Here is a 22,793-nt window from a genome sequence, read left to right as displayed (position 1 = left end):
AAACGTTTTAATTACGTTGTGTTGTAAAAGGAATATTAAGCTTTTCAATGATCAAAATTGGTGTTTGTCAAACTGCTATATAACCAGTGTAATTTTTCTGACAAAACGGTTGGTTCAAAATTTTTGAAATTTTTACATTTTTGTTAGATTTATTTTGACAAAATTTTATGAAAATTAAACGAGCCAAATTAATTTTAGTGTAAATGTCGGAAACCACCTTAAGAAACAAAGCGAGACATATCTAGCTTTCCTCCTGTTTCGAAACGAGTCAGATTTAATGTATTTTACTGCTCTGACATTTATTTCATCCTGCAATTTCTAAGTAATGTTTTGCATTGTTTATAGTTTTGAACTATTTTCCTTAAAAAAAATTAGGCATGAAATAATCATGTATTCCGAAGACGATTCCAAAATGAACTGAGACTTTAGCAGTAATATCAAGGTTCCTCCTTCATAGGAGTATGAAAACAAAATATTTGATATTTACAAGACAAAAAATAAAAATAAAAAACGCTATACATTTATTTGTATCCTTATTTCTGAAAAAAGTTTGATAACTGCAGAATAAAACAATTTTGAAATATGACACAATTAACACCCAAAAACGTTTTAACATTTGTAAACATGCATGTGTTGTTACGGAAACATCAACAATTCGACTATTTACAAATTAGTCAAATAACATTTCTATTAATTAAATGTTACTTCTATAACAATGAGATTTCTGTTGTCTAAAGCAAAATCACCGGGCCAACTCCAATTCAGCTGTATTACTTGGTTGCTGTCACTGCTATAAGTATAATATAACCACCAATACCACAACAAATGGTCACAAGAGTAAGGATTCTAGCTATGGCCGCTGACTTTCTTGCCTCGTCGTATTTCATTTCACTAGCTTGACTTTGAGACTGTAAATAATAAAGGAGAGTTAATAACAACTGTTGACAAAAATGACTACAAAAGAGAGAATACTACGTTGTTTCTTTAAAACATTATTGGTTCAAGAACAATAAAACGTTAAAGCATTAGACCGTTATGAAATTCTGTGTCACACATGACAATGGATATGTTCGACTTGTAGTAGGTACAAAAATGTTCTCTTGTTTTCGTTTTGGACATAATAGAGTACAATCTATTGTCGAATTTTGACTATGAATAACAACATGTCGTACAAATATATTGTAAAGGAAATTAGTTACCATGCAAAATCACTCACAATTCAATTCTGGTTTCTGAAATCTCAATTTCAGGGGTGTTTTTCTTTGTCATAATGTTTATTATTAAAAGATTGGTTGATTTTTGTTTTGGGGTTCCCTTTGTATTTCATGTTCATAAGGATAGCGTAATTCTTCAACTAATGATTTTGACATCGTCTTATTTGTTTGCTTTATAAAATTAATTTGATATTAAATTAACATGATTTATTTATTACCATAGATGCCGCAACGATAGCTCCAATACCAGTGACCCAGCAACAAAACAAACAGGTCAAAACTGCTGGTGTCATATAGCTGTACGGAGCTGGATTTATGATTATTGTTTGTCCTGCTTGTGGCTGACACACCTGTCGAATTAAAAAATCATGATATTAATTTTCACTGTGGAAGTTATTTCGATGTATTTCAATATAGCCATGACGAAGTATTAAATTTAACCTAAAGTTTCATTTTTTAATTTTAATTTTCATCAATTCATATATCAGTATACAACTCTTTAGCTTTACGTTTTATTTAACCTAGATAATAATGCGGGAAAAAATAATACATTCAAATTATAGAATAATCACAATTTTCAAAGTATCAATACATTCAAAATATATAATCATCAAAATTGCTACCATTGCAGCCTTCTGGTATTCAAAACAGTACTTACTACTACATTAGTAGTTGTGGTATTCATCATTGGTGGCGCCATCTGGGGTTGCTGAATATATCCATAGCCACTGGAAATATCACTGTATCCTTCTTTGGGAGGATGGGATTGAAAGAAACCCAGTGAGTTCTGTTGAACAAATTTGTAAATATATTGTTGCCCTGGTTGTTGTTCTGGTTGTTGTCCTGGTTGTTGCCCTTGTTGTTGATCGGGTGGCGAATATGGCGGTGGTTGTTCAGAAGAGCTCGCCATGCTTCAGCTGCTATTGGAACCCCTGTAATTTAAAGTGAATAAATATGTTTCAGATACAACAAAGAGAAAAACACATAAATTTGTTAAGTAAGAAAATAACTTGCAAACAATTCATAATATATATTAACTGATGACGTAACATATATATTTGGTAGTTTCAATTTTATGAATTTGATCAATATTGCCTTCGATTTAATTTTTCAATATACGGCATTATATATAATGCAGTCAAATATTTAGGTGAACAAAAGAATCAATATGTTAACAAACATTACACAATCGACACCTATATAGAGTGCAGTCATTGTCACAGCTGTGGTAAAGCCTTGTAACAGAAAAACTTCTTCCTAATCTGTATTTTTCTTTTGTTCGAACTGACAACTGTGCAAAATGACATTCTTACAAAAACTTGTTGCAATCGGGGAAACATAAGGATCTTTTCTACCAATTAGCATGAGTTTGGTTATGCACTCTTAATTCTAAAATTGTGTGATTTTCGTAGGTGGAAGTTGTTCCATGTGATTTTCGTCTGACAAAGCAGCATACATAAGACCCATATCAGTTTAATCTGTATCAGTTTTATTATTAAAATTGTTGTTATTGTTTTGTTAAAGGCCTCCAATTTAAAATCAAATGAACTGAAAAGGAAAATTCAAATCCCTTTCAGATTTTTAAAATCTGTGTAATTGAACAAAATACTATATTTTGAATAATCGGTAATTTTTTTGACGCATAATCCTATATTTGAAAATTCATTTCATTTGGTGCCAAGTGATTGTGGTTAAAACAAACTTGCAAGCAAGTATTTTATCTCGATGTAAAAGACCAGATGGTAATAAAAGTACAAGTTTTTTTTGCTTTCAAAAACTGCGAGCGTAGTTTGATACACACATTAATGCCAATATTAAAAGAAAGTGTGATTAAAAAGGCATAAAAATTCAAATATAGCCCTAGTAGGAACGTCAATATAACAACAAATTGGAGGAACGCAATATGTACAATGTCACAATATTACAATTTTTTGCAGTCAGCACTAAGACACAGGCAGTGCTACGAATCAGACAATGTTTTGATATCTGAATAATGTTTAGATATTCGAAAACATGGAGTTGAAACAAAGACAAATGACATCGGTTAACTAATTTGTCATGGTAACTGTAAGTGCATTTGAGGTCAATTTCAAGCGAACGCGCTAACATCTCTGTGTCTGAGCAGAAAGTTGATATACCAGGGGTATGTCAAAGATCGTCTCGTCCTTTTTCTAAACAAAAAGTTCAAATGAAGGTACCAATACCTTGTTGACAAATAATCTGAATCTACATCACAAATAATACACGATGGTCTTATAGTGTAGATTCTGGATACTGACGTTGTTTATCATCTTACATGTAAAAACGTGTTATAGTATTCTTGTATTTGTCTAATGAATCTTACTTTACGGCTGTTTAGTCTGGCTTGGTGGTATCCATTTGGTGTGGCACTGCACTTGTACATCCCGTCATTGCTCTTATTGTTCTGCTATTTTTTTTGTATTCTTGTCTATCATTTTTTTGTGTTTCTTTGTTAAATATGACGTGGCTCTGTATTTATGCATCCCGTCATTATGTTATTGGGATTGTTCATATGCTTTCTCTACATGACTTTTTTAGGTTCTTTGATACATATGATGTTGCTCTGTACTTATACACCCCGTCATTGTGTTATTGTGCCATGGTAGATGCTTGTTTACATATTTGTTTGTTTGTATATTGATTAAGATTGAAACATGATGCTGACTGCTATACCCAGATTTTGACATTTTCACCTTATGTGTCTGTGAGTTTTGTTCACACAACGTTGTCGATATACTAGAATGTTATGCCACTGTCATACAAGGGCGAGGTTTAATCAGCTATAAACCCAGGTTTGATCCACCTTTTTTCTACTTAAGAAAATGTCTGTACCAAGTCAGAAATAGGACAGTTGTTGTCCTTCGTTTGATATGTTGGAGTCTTTGATTTAGCTATTTGATCAGGGACTTTCCGTTTTGAATTTTCCTCGGAGTTCATTATTTTTATGATTTTTCTTTTTTAAGAACTATGCAAAATGTTTTGTCTTTCGTACAGTCAATGAGAAGCTTTTGTACGAATTCTGCTTGAACATATGAACACAAACAAGTCTGCTTGTACTACTGGTTCACACAAATGACCAATTAGCATTCCGATTGTCTGTTGAAATATCATTCTACCTAACTCAATAAATATGTTGTCGATTCAACAGTATGCTGTAAAAGATCATCACGTACATCTAATGTTAAGTTGTTAACTAGTCACATGCAAAATAATAAATTATCAGATGAAACGAGAGAATTGGACAGTGTTCTTACAATAAACGAAAACATCTAAATAATAATGGTAACAATAAACATATTCATTTTTAGAATGTGACAACACCAATACATAATTGTTTGCACCATATCAGCAGTAAGAAATCAAACATATGCGTAAAATGCATTTTCTAAAACAACAAAAAAACTACTCTGGTAAATACCTTTTTAATTGATGTCCAAGTACCTTAATTTCTCGTCTAAAATCACACATCCAATTTAGAATTCTTTTCTAACCAAAACAAGTCATGACAATATCTTATTGCACAACAAAGCCTTGTAACACATATAGATTTACATTATTCATTAAAGACGACAGTGAGAACTTCATCAGAACCGCTATCACAAGCACACGAAGGATATCGATTGGCAAACATTAAAGCAGTAAAAACGGCTGTCAACAATGTTAATGATAAATTTGACATTAATATCTATCTCTTTCAGATTAGTTCTTGTGGCTTATATTTTCCAAATGGATTACTAGATTTTGCATTGTAAAAACTACAAAATGGATATACAGTTATAATGTGACATGATTTATTACATTTGGGTTGAACTGGTATATCAACCAGAACATTTTTTATGAAGACATTCCAACACTTAAAACTTGTCCTTCAATAGATATAAATCAAAATTTTCAATTCATGCTTGCTTTCATCGTGATTCTTTCAAATGTATGTTAGATGTGCAATTTTTCGAGGCTGGTGAGAGATTTTGTGTTTAAATATGCATCAGTACTGTTCTACCTGTCCTCGAAGAAAACAAATCCGATTTTCCATGGCTTCATTATCAATGTAAGAAAGATGTTATAAGTAAACATTGTCTTTAACAAAGAAAAAGACAATATCTTTCAATTTGCATAAAATAAAATAGATAAATCTACATCAGTCTTATTTCGAAGATAGTTAAAACAATGCAGTGCATAAATGTTTAGTATTATTTATGTTACAAATTTTCATGAAAATCTTTGGCACTTAACTGCTTAAAAAAATAGCTTTTGTTTATCAAACACAATATATTAGATAGGATTCATCAAGAAAGCCTTAACCAAGGCTGAAATAGATCACATAGGGCGATTTCATACAAGGCTTGTAAACAATAAATGAGAAGAAGCCAATATTATTCCTGTAAGTTTATATTGATGTATAAACCTGATATCCGCTCTTTAAAAAGTTCAGAGTTCGAAGACTACTATAACAATGTATTAATGTTTTGTGTTCAATGTCGTAATAAAAACGCCGCAGTCATACTGAAACATATATAGTCACTCGTGAGGTCACCGGATTTAAATAAAGCATGAGAAACAAAACAATAACAACTAGTGGAACTTGGCTTAGCTTTTTTTTCGGCGAACCTCCTTTCATCCCTTTTTATTGATGCATCAGTGTGTCTTATTTTCTATTTATCCGTGAAGTCTTTTCTTTAACTATTTAAAGTTCTTTCTATGATCGTAATGGTGTATGTATGTCTTTTTTGGACTGATGGTTTCGGTATTGCAATCTTGTCTCTTTCCATTTCACTACCTCCGGATTTATTTTATAATTAAAATGAATCATTGTTCGATTTAATCATTTTTTACTTTTAGAAAATCTCTTTAATTGTAACATCATGTATAATAAAAAAAAAAAGTCTTCCTCTTATATATCCTAGGAAATTAAGATTGAGGACACTATATACACTGAGATAATACCTCCTATCTTGATCTTTTCCTGGAAATTGAAACAGACGAACGATTTAATGACACCCGTTACGATTTCAGCTTTCAAATTGTCAATATTCCCATTTTCAACACTATGATTCTCTTCTGTTTCATCGTACGACGTTTATATATACCAAGTACAGGTTAGTCATATATGGACTATTAAGAGTTGAATTTAGGTAGTTAGGTAGTTTTCTCATTTGCACTCATACCACATCTCCTTATTTTCAAAGTTTGACGAAAAGTAACTAAACTATTCCCTACATAAGTTTTTAATATAAAAAAGAAGATGTGGTATGATTGCCAATGAGACAACTATCCACAAAAGACCAAAATGACACAGACATTAACAACTATAGGTCACCGTACGGCCTTCAACAATGACCAAAGTCCATACCGCATAGTCAGCTATAATAGGCCCCGATAAGACAATGTAAAACAATTCAAACGAGAAAACTAACGGCCTTATTTATGTAAAAAAATGAACGAAAAACAAATATGTAACACATAAACAAACGACAACCACTGAATTACAGGCTCCTGCCTTGGGACAGGCACATACATAAATAATGTGGCGGGGTTAAACATGTTAGCGGGATCCCAACCCTCCCCTAACTAGGGACAGTGGTATAACAGTACAACATAAGAACGAACTATAAAAATCAGTTGAAAAAGGCTTAACTCATCAGATGGACAAAAATACAAGTAGACGTGGCCGGGTACTTATACATCCCGACACAAAAAGACGCAATGAACAGATCTGAGAGTACTCGCAGTTATCTGACAGCTAGTTCAAAGCCACAAACAACTAATAAAAAATCATGCATCTAAGACTAAACAATCAATCCGTACACATCCAACATCCAATGGATTTAGTGTAAAGACGTCATAAACAGCAAGAGAAAAACATGACATTGTGCAATGATGTTTTTAAGGTCACTATCACGGATTTCTTGACCTATTCGATAAGTCTACATGTATGTATCAACCCATTACCAAAATATTGTGGAAATCTAAGATCTTCAGCTACGAGAAAAGTGTTCTTATCTTTTATATTAAGGATTTTGTACTATTCCTAATTGTGATATTTTGACTGAGTGGATTTAAGTTTTTGGTAATTTAATGCATAGCTGGATAAGATACTCTGTCGACGCGTCCGGTATCGCGTTTTTTTTTAGGTGATGTGATCACTCCAGTATTGTTACAACATTGATTTGTCGTCTGAGTTAATTCTTTAGATTTTAACATAAGTCATCTACAGTTGTCTACATTCATTTTTCAATTTGTTTTACGTTAGCTTGTACACAGTTATGATATTCATGAGATTGGGTAAACTACTTTTACCAATAATTGTTAGTTGCAATTGCATAACAGTGGCGTGGCAGTGTATACTGCAACGAGTGTATGTGTGTATCGGGGGATCTTATAAAAGCGACAAGTAAAACAACAATTACAGATTTTCATTGACATTTGTCATATTCGATATTTATCGACAAACGTGAATGGGGACACCCAGTCCACCAATTTTCAAAACTGAAGGGTAATTTTTCTATGGTCTTCAGAAATCAAAAGTAGGCTTGCATGTTCATAACGAAGTATAACAAAAATATCGAACAACATAGTAAATTCAAAAAAGAAAAAAAATAGGACGTCCATAAACACTGACAAAATTAAACGCAGTTGAATTCTGAAAAACGTATATTCATTTATTGATGTACCGTCTACTTGTATGTCAGCTTTTTATTGTCCTTTCATATTAACTGTTAGTGTGAGCAACAGTGTAATGTGATAATACTTTGGAACGCGTATTCAAAACTTTGTAAACATACACTACAGATAAACCATAGAACTAAAACAATATTCAAAAACTTTCATATAATTAATCCAACAAAAAAGCTTCAGTTGATAGGAAGTTTATCAAATACGCCAACATTTTTTTTTTACATTTTTAATAATGTTTTCATTCATCAATATATTTGTACATGTATGGTTATTTATGGTTTTAAATATTCAATCAAATTATTTTTACAATTTTCATGGTGTCATATTTGATTAACATGCATTGAACATGAGTTACGCGAGAATATACTTTGACTAGAACAGTGTAGGAAACTGAATAATGACATGTTTACTTATAGTCTGACATTCATGTGTTCACTTTGATGCCAAATTAATGAATAGTAAAGATAATAAATGATGGGTGTGAGCTAAATATCAAAAAACAAAATTCTAAAAATAGGACGGGAGATACTAGAGGGACAAGCAAACTCATTAATCGAAAATAGACTGACAACGCCTGGCTAAAAATGAAAGAAGACAAACAATAAAACAGAAACACATGACACGACATAGAAAAACTAACGAAGTAGCAACATGAACCCCACCAAAAACTAGGGGTGATCTCACGTACTCCGGAAGGGTGTGCAGATCCTGCTCCACATGTGGCACCCGTCGTGTTGCTTATGTTATAACAAATCCGGTAAATAGTCTAATTCGGTAGGTCACATTCATGAAAGGGAAGGGGATTGTAGTTACGACGTAAAGAACATATCCGATATCATTTGTGAAACGGTTTTTCCATAACGGTTAACCAACTCGTGATGGCGTCCGTAAAAATTTACGAAGGGATGATTTAAACTTCGCCATTTCGAACTCTTGGTTTAGTAGCTTCCTCGTGAGCAGCAACTCTCTATCAAGAAAATCATGATAGGAAATGCAAGCACGGGAATGTTGTATCAATCATATGCAGGTGCTGTTGAATGTTGCTACTTAGAAATGAAAAGTTCACAATTAGAAAGCTGAAATCATCTCTTTTGTCGTAAAATTTTGAATTATTTAGTGAAAGAACGTCATCTATATAGCGGAAAGTAGAGTTAAAAAGATATTGCTAACTTCTTATCTTTCTTCCAAAGAAGTTCCTGTACGAAGTTAGTCTCATAATAATAAAGAAACAAGTCGGCACGACTGAAGATCAGTGTTTATATATATATTCTTTAAGTACAAATAAATAAAGAAACAATGTTGGTTTGGAGGACAACAACTTCAATACAACAGCTAAAGACACCGATTGTTTTTTGGGTTTTTTTTTTTAATCAATGTCCGTTTATAGAATAATTAAAAGGGGACGTGCAGTATACCGAGAGGAATAGCTATCAATTGATTCAACACGCTCCAAATTTCTGTCATCATTTATCTTTCACAGTAGTCAGTTTAATGGGAAAATATAGACATTGTTTCTATGCACCACACTTCATCAAACCACTTTACCGAGTGTGATTATATTGATATTCAAAACAAATGTTGATAAAAACGAGTTCTTGGGTCCCTGTCCCAATGAGCGTAATAGAAATTGCTTAACAGATGCATGGCAATTAGGAAAACTTAACAATATGACTATTCACATAATAGTAATAAAAGAATACTTCACATTTTTGTTTATAACGTATTTAACATATCATGATGTGATAGTTTAATCAAAATGACTGGGCGAGATGATATTCAGCTTTATTGTCCAGCTACTGAGATAGCTACAAATATAATAACGCCGCCAATACCGCAACAAATGGTAACGAGGATAAGGATTCTAGCTATATTAGCTGACCTTCTTGCTTCGTCGTACTTCATTTCACTTGACTGACTTTGAGACTGTGAATAATAAAAAGGAATCCTTTAGTTACAGAATAATACATAACCGAGCTGCAATAACATTGAAATGAACAGAATACATTATTTTTGTTCGTTCCGCAACCTATTGATAACTTAACTGCAGTTTGTTGAAATATTTCGGATTCATTAGGTAGTAGATTTATGGTTTCGATTTTAACATATTATGTCTTAATTATGCTAATGACAAATATACATTTTCCTGGGTAATTGTTTAATTAGTATAAACTACATACCGAATAGCGGCTTATTTTACGGTGTTTTTATGTTCGCTTATATTCGCTGATAGAACATAATCGCCAATTAAAAATTTAACATGTAATGGTAATCTAAAATAGTTTTGAATCAGCTTGAATAGTCATCCCCAAATTATTTGTACACACTATTTAATAAAAATGGCGAAGTTTATATCTGCGAAAAAAAACCCGGTAGATCATTATAACTGGTTCACAAGGAACAATAATACTACACAATTTTTTGAAATTGTAGGTCACACATTTAAATGTATATGTTCCACTCAAAAAGGCTTCAATCCTGTTTTGCTGTTTCCATTTGTTTGGCACAACTGATTGCATTGTTATACTAGTACCTTATTTATAAATATTTTAAAAATTTTATAATTGACCTTTTCTTTAAATTACCTTCCTTTTGAAAGCTACATCTACATTTCACCCTATGCTAAATTAATAAGTAGTTGTGAAGTAATGGCTGTTGATGACATATGAATAAATTGATTACTCCTTTCTCATTTGTTTGATTGATGTAACACATGTTGCAACTTATATGATATTTAAACACAATTATATTTTACCATAGATGCCGCAATAATCGCTGCAATACCAGTACACCAGCAACAAAAGAAACAGGTCAAAATCGCTGGTGTCATATAGCTGTAAGGAGCTGGATTAATAAGTACTACTGGTGCAGCTTGTGTCTGACACACCTGTAAAATGATAATGCACATCAGGGTAATCATTCACAGAAGAATAGTACTTTCACTGCTATTTTTCATTGATATATGTGTTATTCAGACCATCAGGGTATGTAGTTATCAAAGGTACCAGGATTATAATTTAATAAGTCAGACGCGCGTTTCGTCTACATAAAATTCATCAGTGACGCTCAGGTCAAAATATTTATAAGGCCAAAATAGTACAAAGTTGAAGGGCATAGATGACCCAAAATACCAAAAGTTGTGCCAAATACGGCTAAGGTAACCGTATAGTACGGTGTCATGTGTTTGAATTTACATACATTATCGTAATTTTTTTTAATCAGAATCTGTGGAAGAGCAATAAAATAAATAATGGTCGTAAAATATATATTTCTGGAAAACATCTGTTACATTACGTTATCTTTAATTAATGAATGTCAATACAAGAAAACATATTCACCATAGATTGATCAGTTGCTGTCCTTCCATTTTTTCTAATATTTGAAACGGTACTTACCACTACATTAGTAGTTGTGGTGTTCATAATTGGTGGCACCATCTGGGGTTGCTGAGTATACCCATACCCACTTGAAGCGTCACTGAATCCTTCTTTTGAAGGCTGTGCTTGAACGAAACCATGTGGGTTCTGTTGAACAAATTGATTAACATATTGTTGCCCTTGTTGTTCCAATAGAGGCTGATTCGGCGGATGATATGGCGGAGGGGGGTCATTAAAGCTCGCCATGCTTTCAGATCCTATTGGATGTCCTGTAATTGATAAAAGTACAAAAACAAAAGGAAGATAATTTCACAAAAAACAATATCTCAACCCAATTGTTCTTACATGATTTGCATACTAAAATTCATGAAAAATGTTGATCTCTGTTAGAGTATGAAGAGGGACTTAGTTGTTCAGGCTATAATATGAGGAATAATACTAGAGAAATAGCTGTTAGAAATTCTTGTTAGACTATGTTGTCGAAACGTCTTTCATAACCTACTAAGAAATAAAAAAAAATTAACTGTTATTATTATTCTAATGAATTACTTAAAGAAACACTGCCTTAAAACATGGGAAAATGAATAGAATTACAATGAAAGAATTGTCCACGATATTTCGTGAAACATCTTAGTGAAACAAAATGATGTTATATGTCTGAAAACTTTAGCGAATAGTTGTGTGATTGGCAATCATACCACATCTCCTTATTCTTAAATGTTTTATTAATAATTTTAAAAGTAACTTATATCTTAAGTTTTGTTTCACTTTCGTTTTATTTCATTTAATCGGGGATATTGCCATTGATAAAATGGATAGCTGTAAAGTTGTAATCCAAATACCTCAAATTTCGATAAAGATTTTAATATTGCACAATCCACTCAACTTTACATCTGATTACTGTAGATATATTCTAGAGCAAGTTGACAAAGAATGTTAAAGTAGCAAGGAAGATCCACCTTTATCGGAAGTTTTATCTTAATGGATCACTGCAGTTGTTTACCTTCAGAAATTTACTTGGATCAAAATATCAATTATTAATTTTGTGAGTCCGAAGGACTGGTCTGAAATTACATACGTTGTCTCATTGGCAATTATACTACATCTTCTTTTTTATATATACATTAGGAACACTAAAGCACAAATATTTGAAATCCAGGGATGGATACATACATAGATGTGATATGAGCTCATAAAACAAAACCAGAACTTAAAAAATCACATAGTTCAAGTAAGATCATAACTTTGCCTTCGGGAGTTTGAGTAGAAACTACGATGCAACATAAAACACACGTCAGGCTTCTTCCTCTCTGTAAAACTCTGATAGTATTTATACTTTACGAGTGTATCTATAAATACAGTTGTTATTTTTTTCTCTGAATTTTAGTTCAACTTAAGATACAAGTAAACTAACCATACTTGTGATTCAATTTGTTAATTGTTGATGGGTGTCTGTAATAATTGATTACACAGAATATAAAAGAATCTGTAAGAGTATAATTGGCAAACTTAATTCTTTTTTTTTCAGTGATTGCTGTTGATTATGTCTGTCAATTTTGTTTTTCCTAAACATTTTTCTTATAAATAAGGCCGTTAGTTGTTTAAAATGTATTGTTTGGTTTGACATTGTTCATGATAGAACAGCCTTTAATTGATTTTTACACTGTTAAAGGCCATAAAGTTGCATATAATTGATGACATCTTCTTTATCTGAATTTGGGTGAATAGTTGTCTCAATGGCAATCATATCACATATCCATATTTTTGTATTAAAATCAGTTAAACACCTATGGGTATGTCCTTACAATTAAGTACTTAGCCCGAAATCTTTGACGTCATACACATATATATATTGGTTTTGAGAATTTGGTTTCAAATTACGTACAAAATTCATTTTCTTTTATTTTCTAGCAAATGTTTCGGCACTGACATGACATATAACAATCCTTCGTTTGGTCATTTAACATACTCAAGTTTTTATACATCAATGTTTATTTATTTTGAGTGTTTTACGTAAAGATACATTAACATCGCACCAAATTTGTATTATACATCTCTTTTATAGATCAATATTTGATGATAATTTTGCCATAATTGGGATACCAATACAATTGAAGTACAAACTCAATAATATATAAACTAGAGGCTCTAAAGAGCCTGTGTCGCTCACCTTGGTCTATGTGAATATTAAAGAAAGCAGATGGATTCATGACAAAATTGTATTTTGGTGATGGTGATGTGTTTGTACATCCTACTTTACTGAACATTCTTGCTGCTTAAAATTATCTCTATCTATAATGAACTTGGCCCATTAGTTTCAGTGGAAAATGTTAGTAAAAATTTACAAATTTTATGAAAATTGTTAAAAATTGACAATCGGACACATTTTTTAAACTACTAACCCAAAAGATGATTGTGGCCAAGTTTGGATTAATTTGGCCAATTAGTTTCAGAGGAGAAGATTTTTGTTAAAGATTACTAAGATTTACGAAAAATGGTTAAAAATTGACTATAAAGGGCAATAACTCCTAAAGGGGTCAACTGACCATTTCGGTCATGTTGACTTATTTGTAAATCTTACTTTGCTGAACATTACAGTTTATCTCTATCAATAATAATATTCAAGATAATGACCAAAAACAGCAAAATTTCCTTAAAACTAACAATTCAGGGTCAGCAACCCAACAACGGGTTGTCCGATTCATCTAAATATTTCAGAGCAGATAAATGTTAACCTGATAAACAATTTTACCCCATGTCAGATTTGCTCTAAATGCTTTGGGTTTTGAGTTATAAGCCAAAAACTGCATTTTACCCCATGTTCTATTTTTAGCCATGGCGGCCATCTTGGTTGGATGGCCGGGTCATCGGACACATTTTTTAAACTACTAACCCAAAAGATGATTGTGGCCAAGTTTGGATTAATTTGGCCAAGTAGTTTCAGAGGAGAAGATTTTTGTAAAAGATTACTAAGATTTATGAAAAATGGTTAACAATTGACTAAAAAGGGCAATAACTCCTAAAGGGGTCAACTGACCATTTCGGTCATGTTGACTTATTTGTAAATCTTTCTTTGCTGAACATTATTGCTGTTTATAGTTTATCTCTATCTATAATAATATTCAAGATAATAACCAAAAAGAGCAAAATTTCCTTAAAATTACTAATTCAGGGCCAGCAACCCAACAACGGGTTGTCCGATTCATCTGAAAATTTCAGGGCAGATAGATCTTGAACTGATAAACAATTCTACTCCATGTCAGATTTGCTCTAAATGCTTTGGGTTTTGAGTTATAAGCCAAAAACTGCATTTTACCCCATGTTCTATTTTTAGCCATGGTGGCCATCTTGGTTTTATGGCCGGGTCACCGGACACATTTTTCACACTACCAACCCAAAAGATGATTGTGGCCAAGTTTGGATTAATTTGGCCCAGTAGTTTCAGAGGAAAAGATTTTTGTAAAATATTACTAAGATTTACCAAAAATGGTTAAAAATTGACTATAAAGGGCAATAACTCCTAAAGGGGTCAACTGACCATTTCAGTCATGTTGACTTATTTGTAAATCTTACTTTGCTGAACATTATTGCTGTTTACTGTTTATCTCTATCTATAATAATATTCAAGATAATAACCAAAAACAGCAAAATTTCCTTAAAATTACTAATTCAGGGGCAGCAACCCAACAACGGATTATCCGATTCATCTGAAAATTTCAGGGAAGATAGATCTCCACCTGTTTAACAATTCTACCAATGTCAGATTTGCTCTAAATGCTTTGGTTTTTGAGTTATAAGCCAAAAACTGCCTTTTACCCCTATGTTTTATTTTTAGCCATGGCGGCCATCTTGGATGGTTGGCCAGGTCACCGGACACATTTTTTAAACTAGATACCCCAATGATGATTGTGGCCAAGTTTGGTTTAATTTGGCCCAATAGTTTCAGAGGAGAAGATTTTTGTAAAAGTTAACGACGACGACGGACGACGACGGACGACGACGGACGCCGGACGCCAAGTGATAAGAAAAGCTCACTTGGCCTTTTAGGCCAGGTGAGCTAAAAATATGTTAAATCCAAATGAATCAGTTGTCACTGATTGACACCGTCTAACAAGTTCCAATGTGTAGGCATAGGAAATATAAAAAAGACAAATGTATAGCGAGATAAATCAACGTGACAATACTGTGTCCATCTGATTGTTTCTTCTTAGTATCTTAAGTTTATGTCAATAAAACCATGTTTACTACAGGAAAACAAGCTACAAATGCACAGATAACATGCATATTTAGTATATATTCCGTTAACAAATCTGAAAATCTATTTGAAAATACTATAATATTTCATATAATGTTTACATACTGTCTGTTGCCCTAATTTCTTCTGAAAGGTAACAACTTAGTACAATAGCATTAAATTGTACTAGATTTATTAAATATACAGTTTCATAAATCTTAGTTCCTGTGAGAGGAATGCTTCTTAAACTGAATTTATATTATAGTACGGAATTCTTCTTAGAGGAAATCTGAAATTTCTCTCCCTAACATCAAAGAGCAGAATGACGTTATGTGTGAAGTACTTAACCGCAAGTATTTAAATTCATCCTGCAACCAACTATTTTACAAATAGCAGGTAAACAAACAAATGTTTTTATTATTTGTATATTTTCAAAAAACGTCTTCTGTTACCCGCTTTCATGTTGAGCAAGTAGTAATATAGATATTTCCTTTTGTGTAACAGTTTATTTTGGGGTCCCATGTGCGGTCTTCGATTCAACTATACACATGGAAAAAAGTATTGGAACACCTTGATTTGTTAAAACTTGAAAAATCAGCCTCTTTTTTTGGATGAAATATCATAAAATATGTGTATAATATTATTGAAACATAGTTTATGATAACATTGGCATTGAAACAAACAAAAATGTTTGAAATAAAAATGATTTATATAACTACAATTTTAATAACAAAATGAAGTGTTTTTTGTACAAAAAAATGCATTTTATAACTTTTACTGTAGTCGAACTTTACAATGTCAGACATTTCAAAATTAATCTTCAGATGACTGTTCACATCATGGTTGATCGTTATATACCAAAGAATTAGTACTTTGTGCGCAGCCTCCATTCAAACGGATAACCGCATCTTAACGTCTTCTGATTCCTCCCATAAATCGACTAATTTGTTGCTAAGGTAGCAGCAACCATTTCTGATGAAGTGCATTGTTTATTTCATAATGTGTTTGAACTGAGGTGTCCTTTCGCGCACTTTCCGCCCAATAGTGTCCCATATATGCTCGATATGGTTCAAAGTCGGGCTACAATCGGGCCAAGGAAGATGAACCAAATTCCATTTGAACATTGGATCTTCCTCCACGATGCTAATTTCCAACTTTGGCGAGCTCTGCACTACATTAGATACGGAAAACTGTGTGTCTGTTCGTTAGCCAAGGTCTCCGAAATGGTCTTATCGCACGATAAGCAGTAGCGATGAGTTGATCTCGAACAGTTCTTGTTAAAAGGCTCCTGTATGGCCACCACTCTCTTTTTAGGATTGTCTTGTATGCAATGGGTTTCCTTCTGACCAACCTTCATTATGCTTGATTTTCTCTGGCAAATGGTATAGGGGGTCTTCATTATCTCGGAAGGTCTTTAACAGCGTTTATTGCCTGATTTTTATTCTCAAAACGACTTATAGTGGAATGATGATGACCAACAACACGTGCAGTTGTTACAGCGACATCCCTGCTTCTCTTATGCTGATAATCTGCCATCTTGCTGCAGTTAAGAGTTGTCAAGGACCCATTACAAGGTGTCAATCACATAACTTTAAAAACTTGGTTATTTAAAGTGTTGAAAACAATGGGGGTAAAAACATCTGTTTTGCTGTTTACGGGTACAGTAGCTGCAGGTGCAGATAAAAACTTATCGAGTCGATGTTTATTGATTAAACTCAGGTGATACTTAAATAATGTTTAACTAGTTCTATTTTACCAAATTATATCACAAAAAAATAAAGAGTGTTTTTTTAATTTCAATTTCAATTTGGTGTTCTTTTTTCCATGTGTATATGTCTACTTGTTTGAAAAAGCAGTCAATTATTTGGATTTTAACAACTAATGCTCAAGTACCTGGTGTAAAACTCAGGATAAAAACAATATGTGTACATTGTCGGAAGTATAAAATGTATGTGAACTTCCGGAGCACCTGAGATCACCCCTAGTTTTTGGTGGGGTTCGTGTTGTTTATTCTTTAGTTTTCTATGTTGTGTCGTGTGTACTATTGTTTTTCTGTTTGTCTTTTTTCATTTTTAGCCATGGCGTTGTCAGTTTGTTTTAGATTTATGAGTTTGACTGTCCCTTTGGTATCTTTCGTCCCTCTTTTGCTACGACAAAGTAGAAAAGCTCTGTGAGCCTTGCTTTTCATCCTGTTTCTAAAGCTCGTACGTTTTATATTTTCTGACAATGTACATAATGTATTGTTTATTTAAAGCAGTTGCAGATCAGAGTGTTGTTGTAATACAATGCTGTTCATACTTTTATCATTATTTTGAACATGAATGTAAACAATTGTACCATATCAAGATATAACTTGTTGATTCTGAACATTTTTTGTTTATTTTTCAACAGTACTTAATGTGATGTAGTTGCGGAATGTTTAGAACTTTTGTTCGGTAATCTAGTATGGAGTATATCAATACTAGTGAGGGTAAATGTGCCTTTTAAAATAACAAATGAAAAAATTCAATTGTTATATTATTAATTAACAAGAATTGGTTCTGTTATCAAAGTTTTCCACTACTATATTGGAATAAATTTTCAAAAGATGGATTCATAATTGTATGTATCCATATCCTTTTTCTGTCAAAAAATCGAATTCTCCGTTTTCTTTATATTGGTAAATTATTTTGTTTAAAGTTTCAGGTGCATTATCATTCAGTAGTATTTGTCTGTATATATTGTTAATAGTTATCAAAGGTACCAGGATTATAATTTAATACGCCGACGCAAGTTTCGTCTACCTAAGACTCATCTGGGACGCTCAGATCAAAATAGTTATCATGCAAACAAGTACGAAGATGAAGAGCATTGACGACCCAAAATTCCAAAACGGTTGTGCCAAATGAGGCTAACGTAATTTATTCCTGGGATAAGAAAATCCTTAGTTTTTCGAATAATTTAAAGTTTTGTCAACAGAAAATTTATTAAAATGACCATATAATTATTATTCATGCATAATTATGTCAACACCGAAGTTCTGACTACTGGGCTGATTGCAATACCATATTATAGAGATATCTTGAAGTAAAAAGGTCATCAACAAGTATCTATATATATATATATGTTACTTCATTTTTTATAAGGATGGTATGCCAGGATATGTTTACCTTAGTTGAATACAGAGTTGCCGCGATAGTGATGCACATCAGACAAAATAGGAGAGATTCAATGATTGACAAACTAAAAAGGTTCAAATGGCTATACGCAATTATTGTCATCGTATTGCAAACAATATACTGTTCAAAATATAATTTATCATACAAGTATGAATTATAAATTGAAAGTAAAATTCAGATATCAATGAACCTTTTAGTTTCTGTTGTTTTATTTTACTCAGCATTGACTTGTTATCCCTATATATTTGCTAAATCTTTAAAATAATGTAGTAAATAAGTGATTTCAAAACTGTTGCTTGTAGTAACGTTTAATTTTATTTTGGTGAAGAGTTTGTCTACTTATAGTTTTTAAATTGTCCCTCGATATTTATCATTTTCTAATTTTTTTTACATAATTTTCTAACCTAAAGAGACAAAATGTACTTTTGACATAATTTATATTTTAACATGCATTGTGCCTATTAGATATCAGGAAAACAATTATAATGTATAAACAAAGAAAGGGAATAATTTTCTTGGGGAAATGCTCATATTATATACCAAAAAAACTCTGAAATGATAACGAGGGCGAAAAATTATTTGGAATATGACACAAATACATTTACTTCATTCACTATCACTGGGGTAAAGCTGATGACCGTAACTGCATTCACGGTCATCCCAAGATGTCGGATGAAAAATTAGGTCAGTTTCTGTATTGTCTGTTAAAGTGTTTCTATATCATTTTCTTTACAAATCATACATTGAAACGATGTAAATTTATAAAAGAATCACTCGGAAATCACTAATTACTTCTGAGAAATGTGCATGAAACGGGAAATTCGATTTGTAAAAATCGCCAAGATGACCGTAAATCACAATCGAGATGACCGTAACAGAATCAGCGATTCATAACAAGGCTGACCGTAACTGCTTTTAAGATGACCGTAATTTGTAAATGATGACCGTAACTTTTAAAGGATGACCCTCAATTCTAAGAAATATCCGTATTTATATAACTATCTTTTTGTATTAAATGATTAATCGTGTTGGTATACACATATTAATATGAGAGTTTTATCCTATAGGTAGAAGAAAATAAGACGTGCTTTAAATGCAAAGATTACCATATGTATCTTTTTTACAGTAGAGGGTTCAATTTTTAAAATGAATTTGCCAAAAGACATGCAAATGAACAGGAAGGGAAAACATGCTACAAAAGCGCGATAAAATGACACCTTACCAGCATAATGAAAAGAATGCGGTGCACAGCCTTCAACTGCTCGACAGAAGATTTTTTTGTTTCTGGGATTCCTTTTAATGACATATAATAAATACACATTTTTAAAAATGCCAAAAAATTGCATGTACACCCATTGATATTATATCGTCTTTCATTTGGTCGTGCAAATAAAATAACAGAAATATTTTGAAAATATCATTCGAATAAACTAGTGAAGGTGAGCTCCAGCAAAGTAGATCCTTAAAATAGTATTGTACGAAAAGCGTATCACAAGGCGGAACGTTGTCAATTTGTATATATATATACAGAAATGTTATTCATACAGTCAGGATTCTACTTCTTCAAAATTATCTCCCCATTACGCCAGTTCATGCTCACAATCGTAGAAATGGAAGCCATTGTAGGGATGACGCTCTGCCAATTTTGATCTTGAAAACTGATAAATTTATCCACATAGCACCATTACGATCGATCGTTATATGACAGTTATATTTTAAAAGACAAATGTATCTACTAGCTAATGAGCATTAGTTAATGACCTTGTCTGCATTGATTCAACTTAAAAGTATTGTCTGTTTGGATGTCAGATGGAATTTTTGAAAATTCTTAAGCATTTAAAAAAATTCTAATTAAATATTTCGTGGAAGGGCAGACTAAACATTTTCAGTGGTTGAAGATTATAAACCCTAGTTATCACACACAAGAAAATCATATTTTTTCGAAGATATCCATTTTCATCATCCAAATTAAAAGACTGTCGTCAAGTACTTTTAGAAAAAAAATAGCGATTCAAACACACCTACTCTGTTTTTGTGATTCATTAGATAGGTATCTCAATTGACCCATATATTTCATCTTTTTGTACTGTCATTTTTTTACGTTATAAAGTCAACCTGTAGCTTTGATATATAATAATGATAGAATCTGAAGCGAGATGCTATATAAAATACTCTTGCTTTGTACGTTTTAAAGACAAAATATACACCCCAAACATGCCCTAACATAAAAAGGTGCACTCGATTTTTCTCTTTTCGATACAATCGTTACCTGTTTTGGGGAATTTTTTCTTGATTCACATAATGGAAGGGCAGACACGAAAATTTCTGAACTAAAAGATTGATATGTTCTCCGTCCGTGATAAAAAAAAATCGGAGGTTATGCATTTTCTACATCCAACTTGTAGATACTATATATAAAAAAGAAGATGTGGTGTTATTGCCAATGAGACAGCTATCCAGAAAAGACCAAAATGACACAAACATTAACAACTATAGGTAACCGTAAGGCCTTCAACAATGAGCAAAGCCCATACCGCATAGTCAGCTATAAAAGGCCCCGATAAGAACCATGTCGTCGACTTGATATCTTACTGTTTTGCATTACTATGTGATAGATACATTGAGAACTTATGCAAATGGTGTTTTTAAAATAAGAAAATTGTTGTTTTATTTGTTTTTATTAACTTTTTAAAATTTTGTTACTATATCAAACATTACAGTTAACTTTTATCGCTTTCTCGATAAACACAGAGCTTCGATTCTTTTGTTCTATTTCAAAAGTGTTTCCGCCTGCATATATCAAGACAAATTAAGATTTTAATCTGCTTCCTCTGGAACCATACACATGGGCTCGATTACCAAATATTCGTATGTATTATTAATGTTTTTAATGCTCCATTTATTGGCATTATGTTTTTCTGGTATGTGCGTACGTTCGTCCGTTCGTCTGTTTGTTTGTCCGTTTGTCCAACTTCAAGTTAAATAAAATTGAAACTTAGTACACATTTTCCCTATGGTATGATCTTTTTAATTCTAATGCCAAATTACAGTTTTATCCCATTTTCATAGTCCACTAAACATTGAAAATGATAGTGTAGATGAGGCATCCGTGTACTAGGGACACATTCATGTTTCTTCAAATTTTCGTCGTATCGCAGTCAATTTGTGTTAAAATTTTAACGTCGATATCAATAAATATTTCATTGTTTACGAGAAATATGCAATTTACTATCATTGTTATAAATCCTAAATATGGCCAATTATAATTTATAGTTTAAAAAAAGAAATTTATGAAACATATTTATATCCGCTAACCGAGCCCCTATTGAGATCGACAAACTCAACAAAAAAGCTTTGAATACAATACGGATATTTCTTAGAATTGATGGTCATCCTATAAAAGTTACGGTCGTCCTATATAAATTACAGTCAGTCTTTACAAATTACGGTCATCCTTTACAAGTTACGGTCATCTTTTTACCAATCACGGTCATCCTTGTTTTATGTTACGGTCATCTTGAAAATATTTTGATTATGATTTACGGTCATCTTAACGATTTTTTCAAATCGAATTTCCCGTTTCATGCACATTTCTCGGAAGTAATTAGTGATTTCCGAGTGATTCTTTTATAAATTTACATCGTTTCAATGTATGATTTGTAAAGAAAATGATATAAAAACACTTTAACAGACAATACAGAAACTGACCTAATTTTTCATCCGACATCTTGGGATGACCGTGAATGCAGTTACGGTCATCAGCTTTACCCCAGTGACCATGAAATCATGTTGAACAACTAGAAATGGCGGTTACACAACAACAAACGTTGTAAATACCTTTTACTCTAGCTCGTGATTGCAGTATATATATTTCACGTCCAAAATCACACTGCTAATATTTAATTTGGTAATCCACCGAAAACCATCATTATATATTATTGGACAACAAATCTTTGTAACACAGATATGATCGCACTATATACGTCGTACAGAACCATAAACAGAAGCAGACGATGTCTATTGATTGGAATAAATTTAAGCAATGAAAAGACAGTGCCATCAATACAAATATATTAATACGCCATTAACATATATAAACTTCACATTTGAACTAGTT

General features: G+C 32.3%; 2 protein-coding genes across 2 annotated transcripts; both read right to left on the bottom strand.

Moving 5' to 3' along the window:
• Window positions 1-564: 564 nt before the first annotated feature.
• Window positions 565-5,047, bottom strand: LOC139481285 (proline rich transmembrane protein 1B-like). The gene is made up of 4 exons (XM_071264472.1): window positions 4,654-5,047; window positions 1,873-2,146; window positions 1,433-1,564; window positions 565-908 (listed from the first exon to the last, which is right to left on the bottom strand). Exons 2-4 carry the CDS (start codon window positions 2,122-2,124, stop codon window positions 771-773), a joined length of 522 nt encoding a protein of 173 aa, XP_071120573.1. The 5' UTR covers window positions 2,125-2,146; window positions 4,654-5,047; the 3' UTR covers window positions 565-770.
• A 4,560-nt stretch (window positions 5,048-9,607) lies between these two features.
• LOC139481284 (uncharacterized) lies at window positions 9,608-22,670 on the bottom strand. Its single transcript, XM_071264471.1, has 4 exons — window positions 22,514-22,670; window positions 11,303-11,553; window positions 10,663-10,794; window positions 9,608-9,833 (listed from the first exon to the last, which is right to left on the bottom strand). The coding sequence occupies exons 2-4, from the start codon at window positions 11,528-11,530 to the stop codon at window positions 9,693-9,695; spliced, it is 501 nt and encodes a 166-aa protein (XP_071120572.1). The 5' UTR covers window positions 11,531-11,553; window positions 22,514-22,670; the 3' UTR covers window positions 9,608-9,692.
• Between the last annotated feature and the right edge of the window lie 123 nt (window positions 22,671-22,793).

Source organism: Mytilus edulis, chromosome 7, assembly GCF_963676685.1.
Source record: "Mytilus edulis chromosome 7, xbMytEdul2.2, whole genome shotgun sequence".
NCBI lineage: Eukaryota > Metazoa > Mollusca > Bivalvia > Mytilida > Mytilidae > Mytilus > Mytilus edulis.
Note: the sequence above shows the minus strand (reverse complement) of the source record. Positions and strands in the feature narration are given on the sequence as shown.

Excerpts from the sequence above, each read along its gene's own strand:
- LOC139481285 (XM_071264472.1), bottom strand. The coding sequence starts at position 2,124 with ATGGCGAGCTCTTCTGAACAACCACCGCCATATTCGCCACCCGATCAA. Across the intron at positions 1,565-1,872 it reads CCACAACTACTAATGTAGTA|GTGTGTCAGCCACAAGCAGG; the intron begins GTAAGTACTGTT and ends TTAATTCGACAG. Across the intron at positions 909-1,432 it reads CTATCGTTGCGGCATCTATG|TCTCAAAGTCAAGCTAGTGA; the intron begins GTAATAAATAAA and ends TATTATTTACAG.
- LOC139481284 (XM_071264471.1), bottom strand. The coding sequence starts at position 11,530 with ATGGCGAGCTTTAATGACCCCCCTCCGCCATATCATCCGCCGAATCAG. Across the intron at positions 10,795-11,302 it reads CCACAACTACTAATGTAGTG|GTGTGTCAGACACAAGCTGC; the intron begins GTAAGTACCGTT and ends ATCATTTTACAG. Across the intron at positions 9,834-10,662 it reads CGATTATTGCGGCATCTATG|TCTCAAAGTCAGTCAAGTGA; the intron begins GTAAAATATAAT and ends TATTATTCACAG.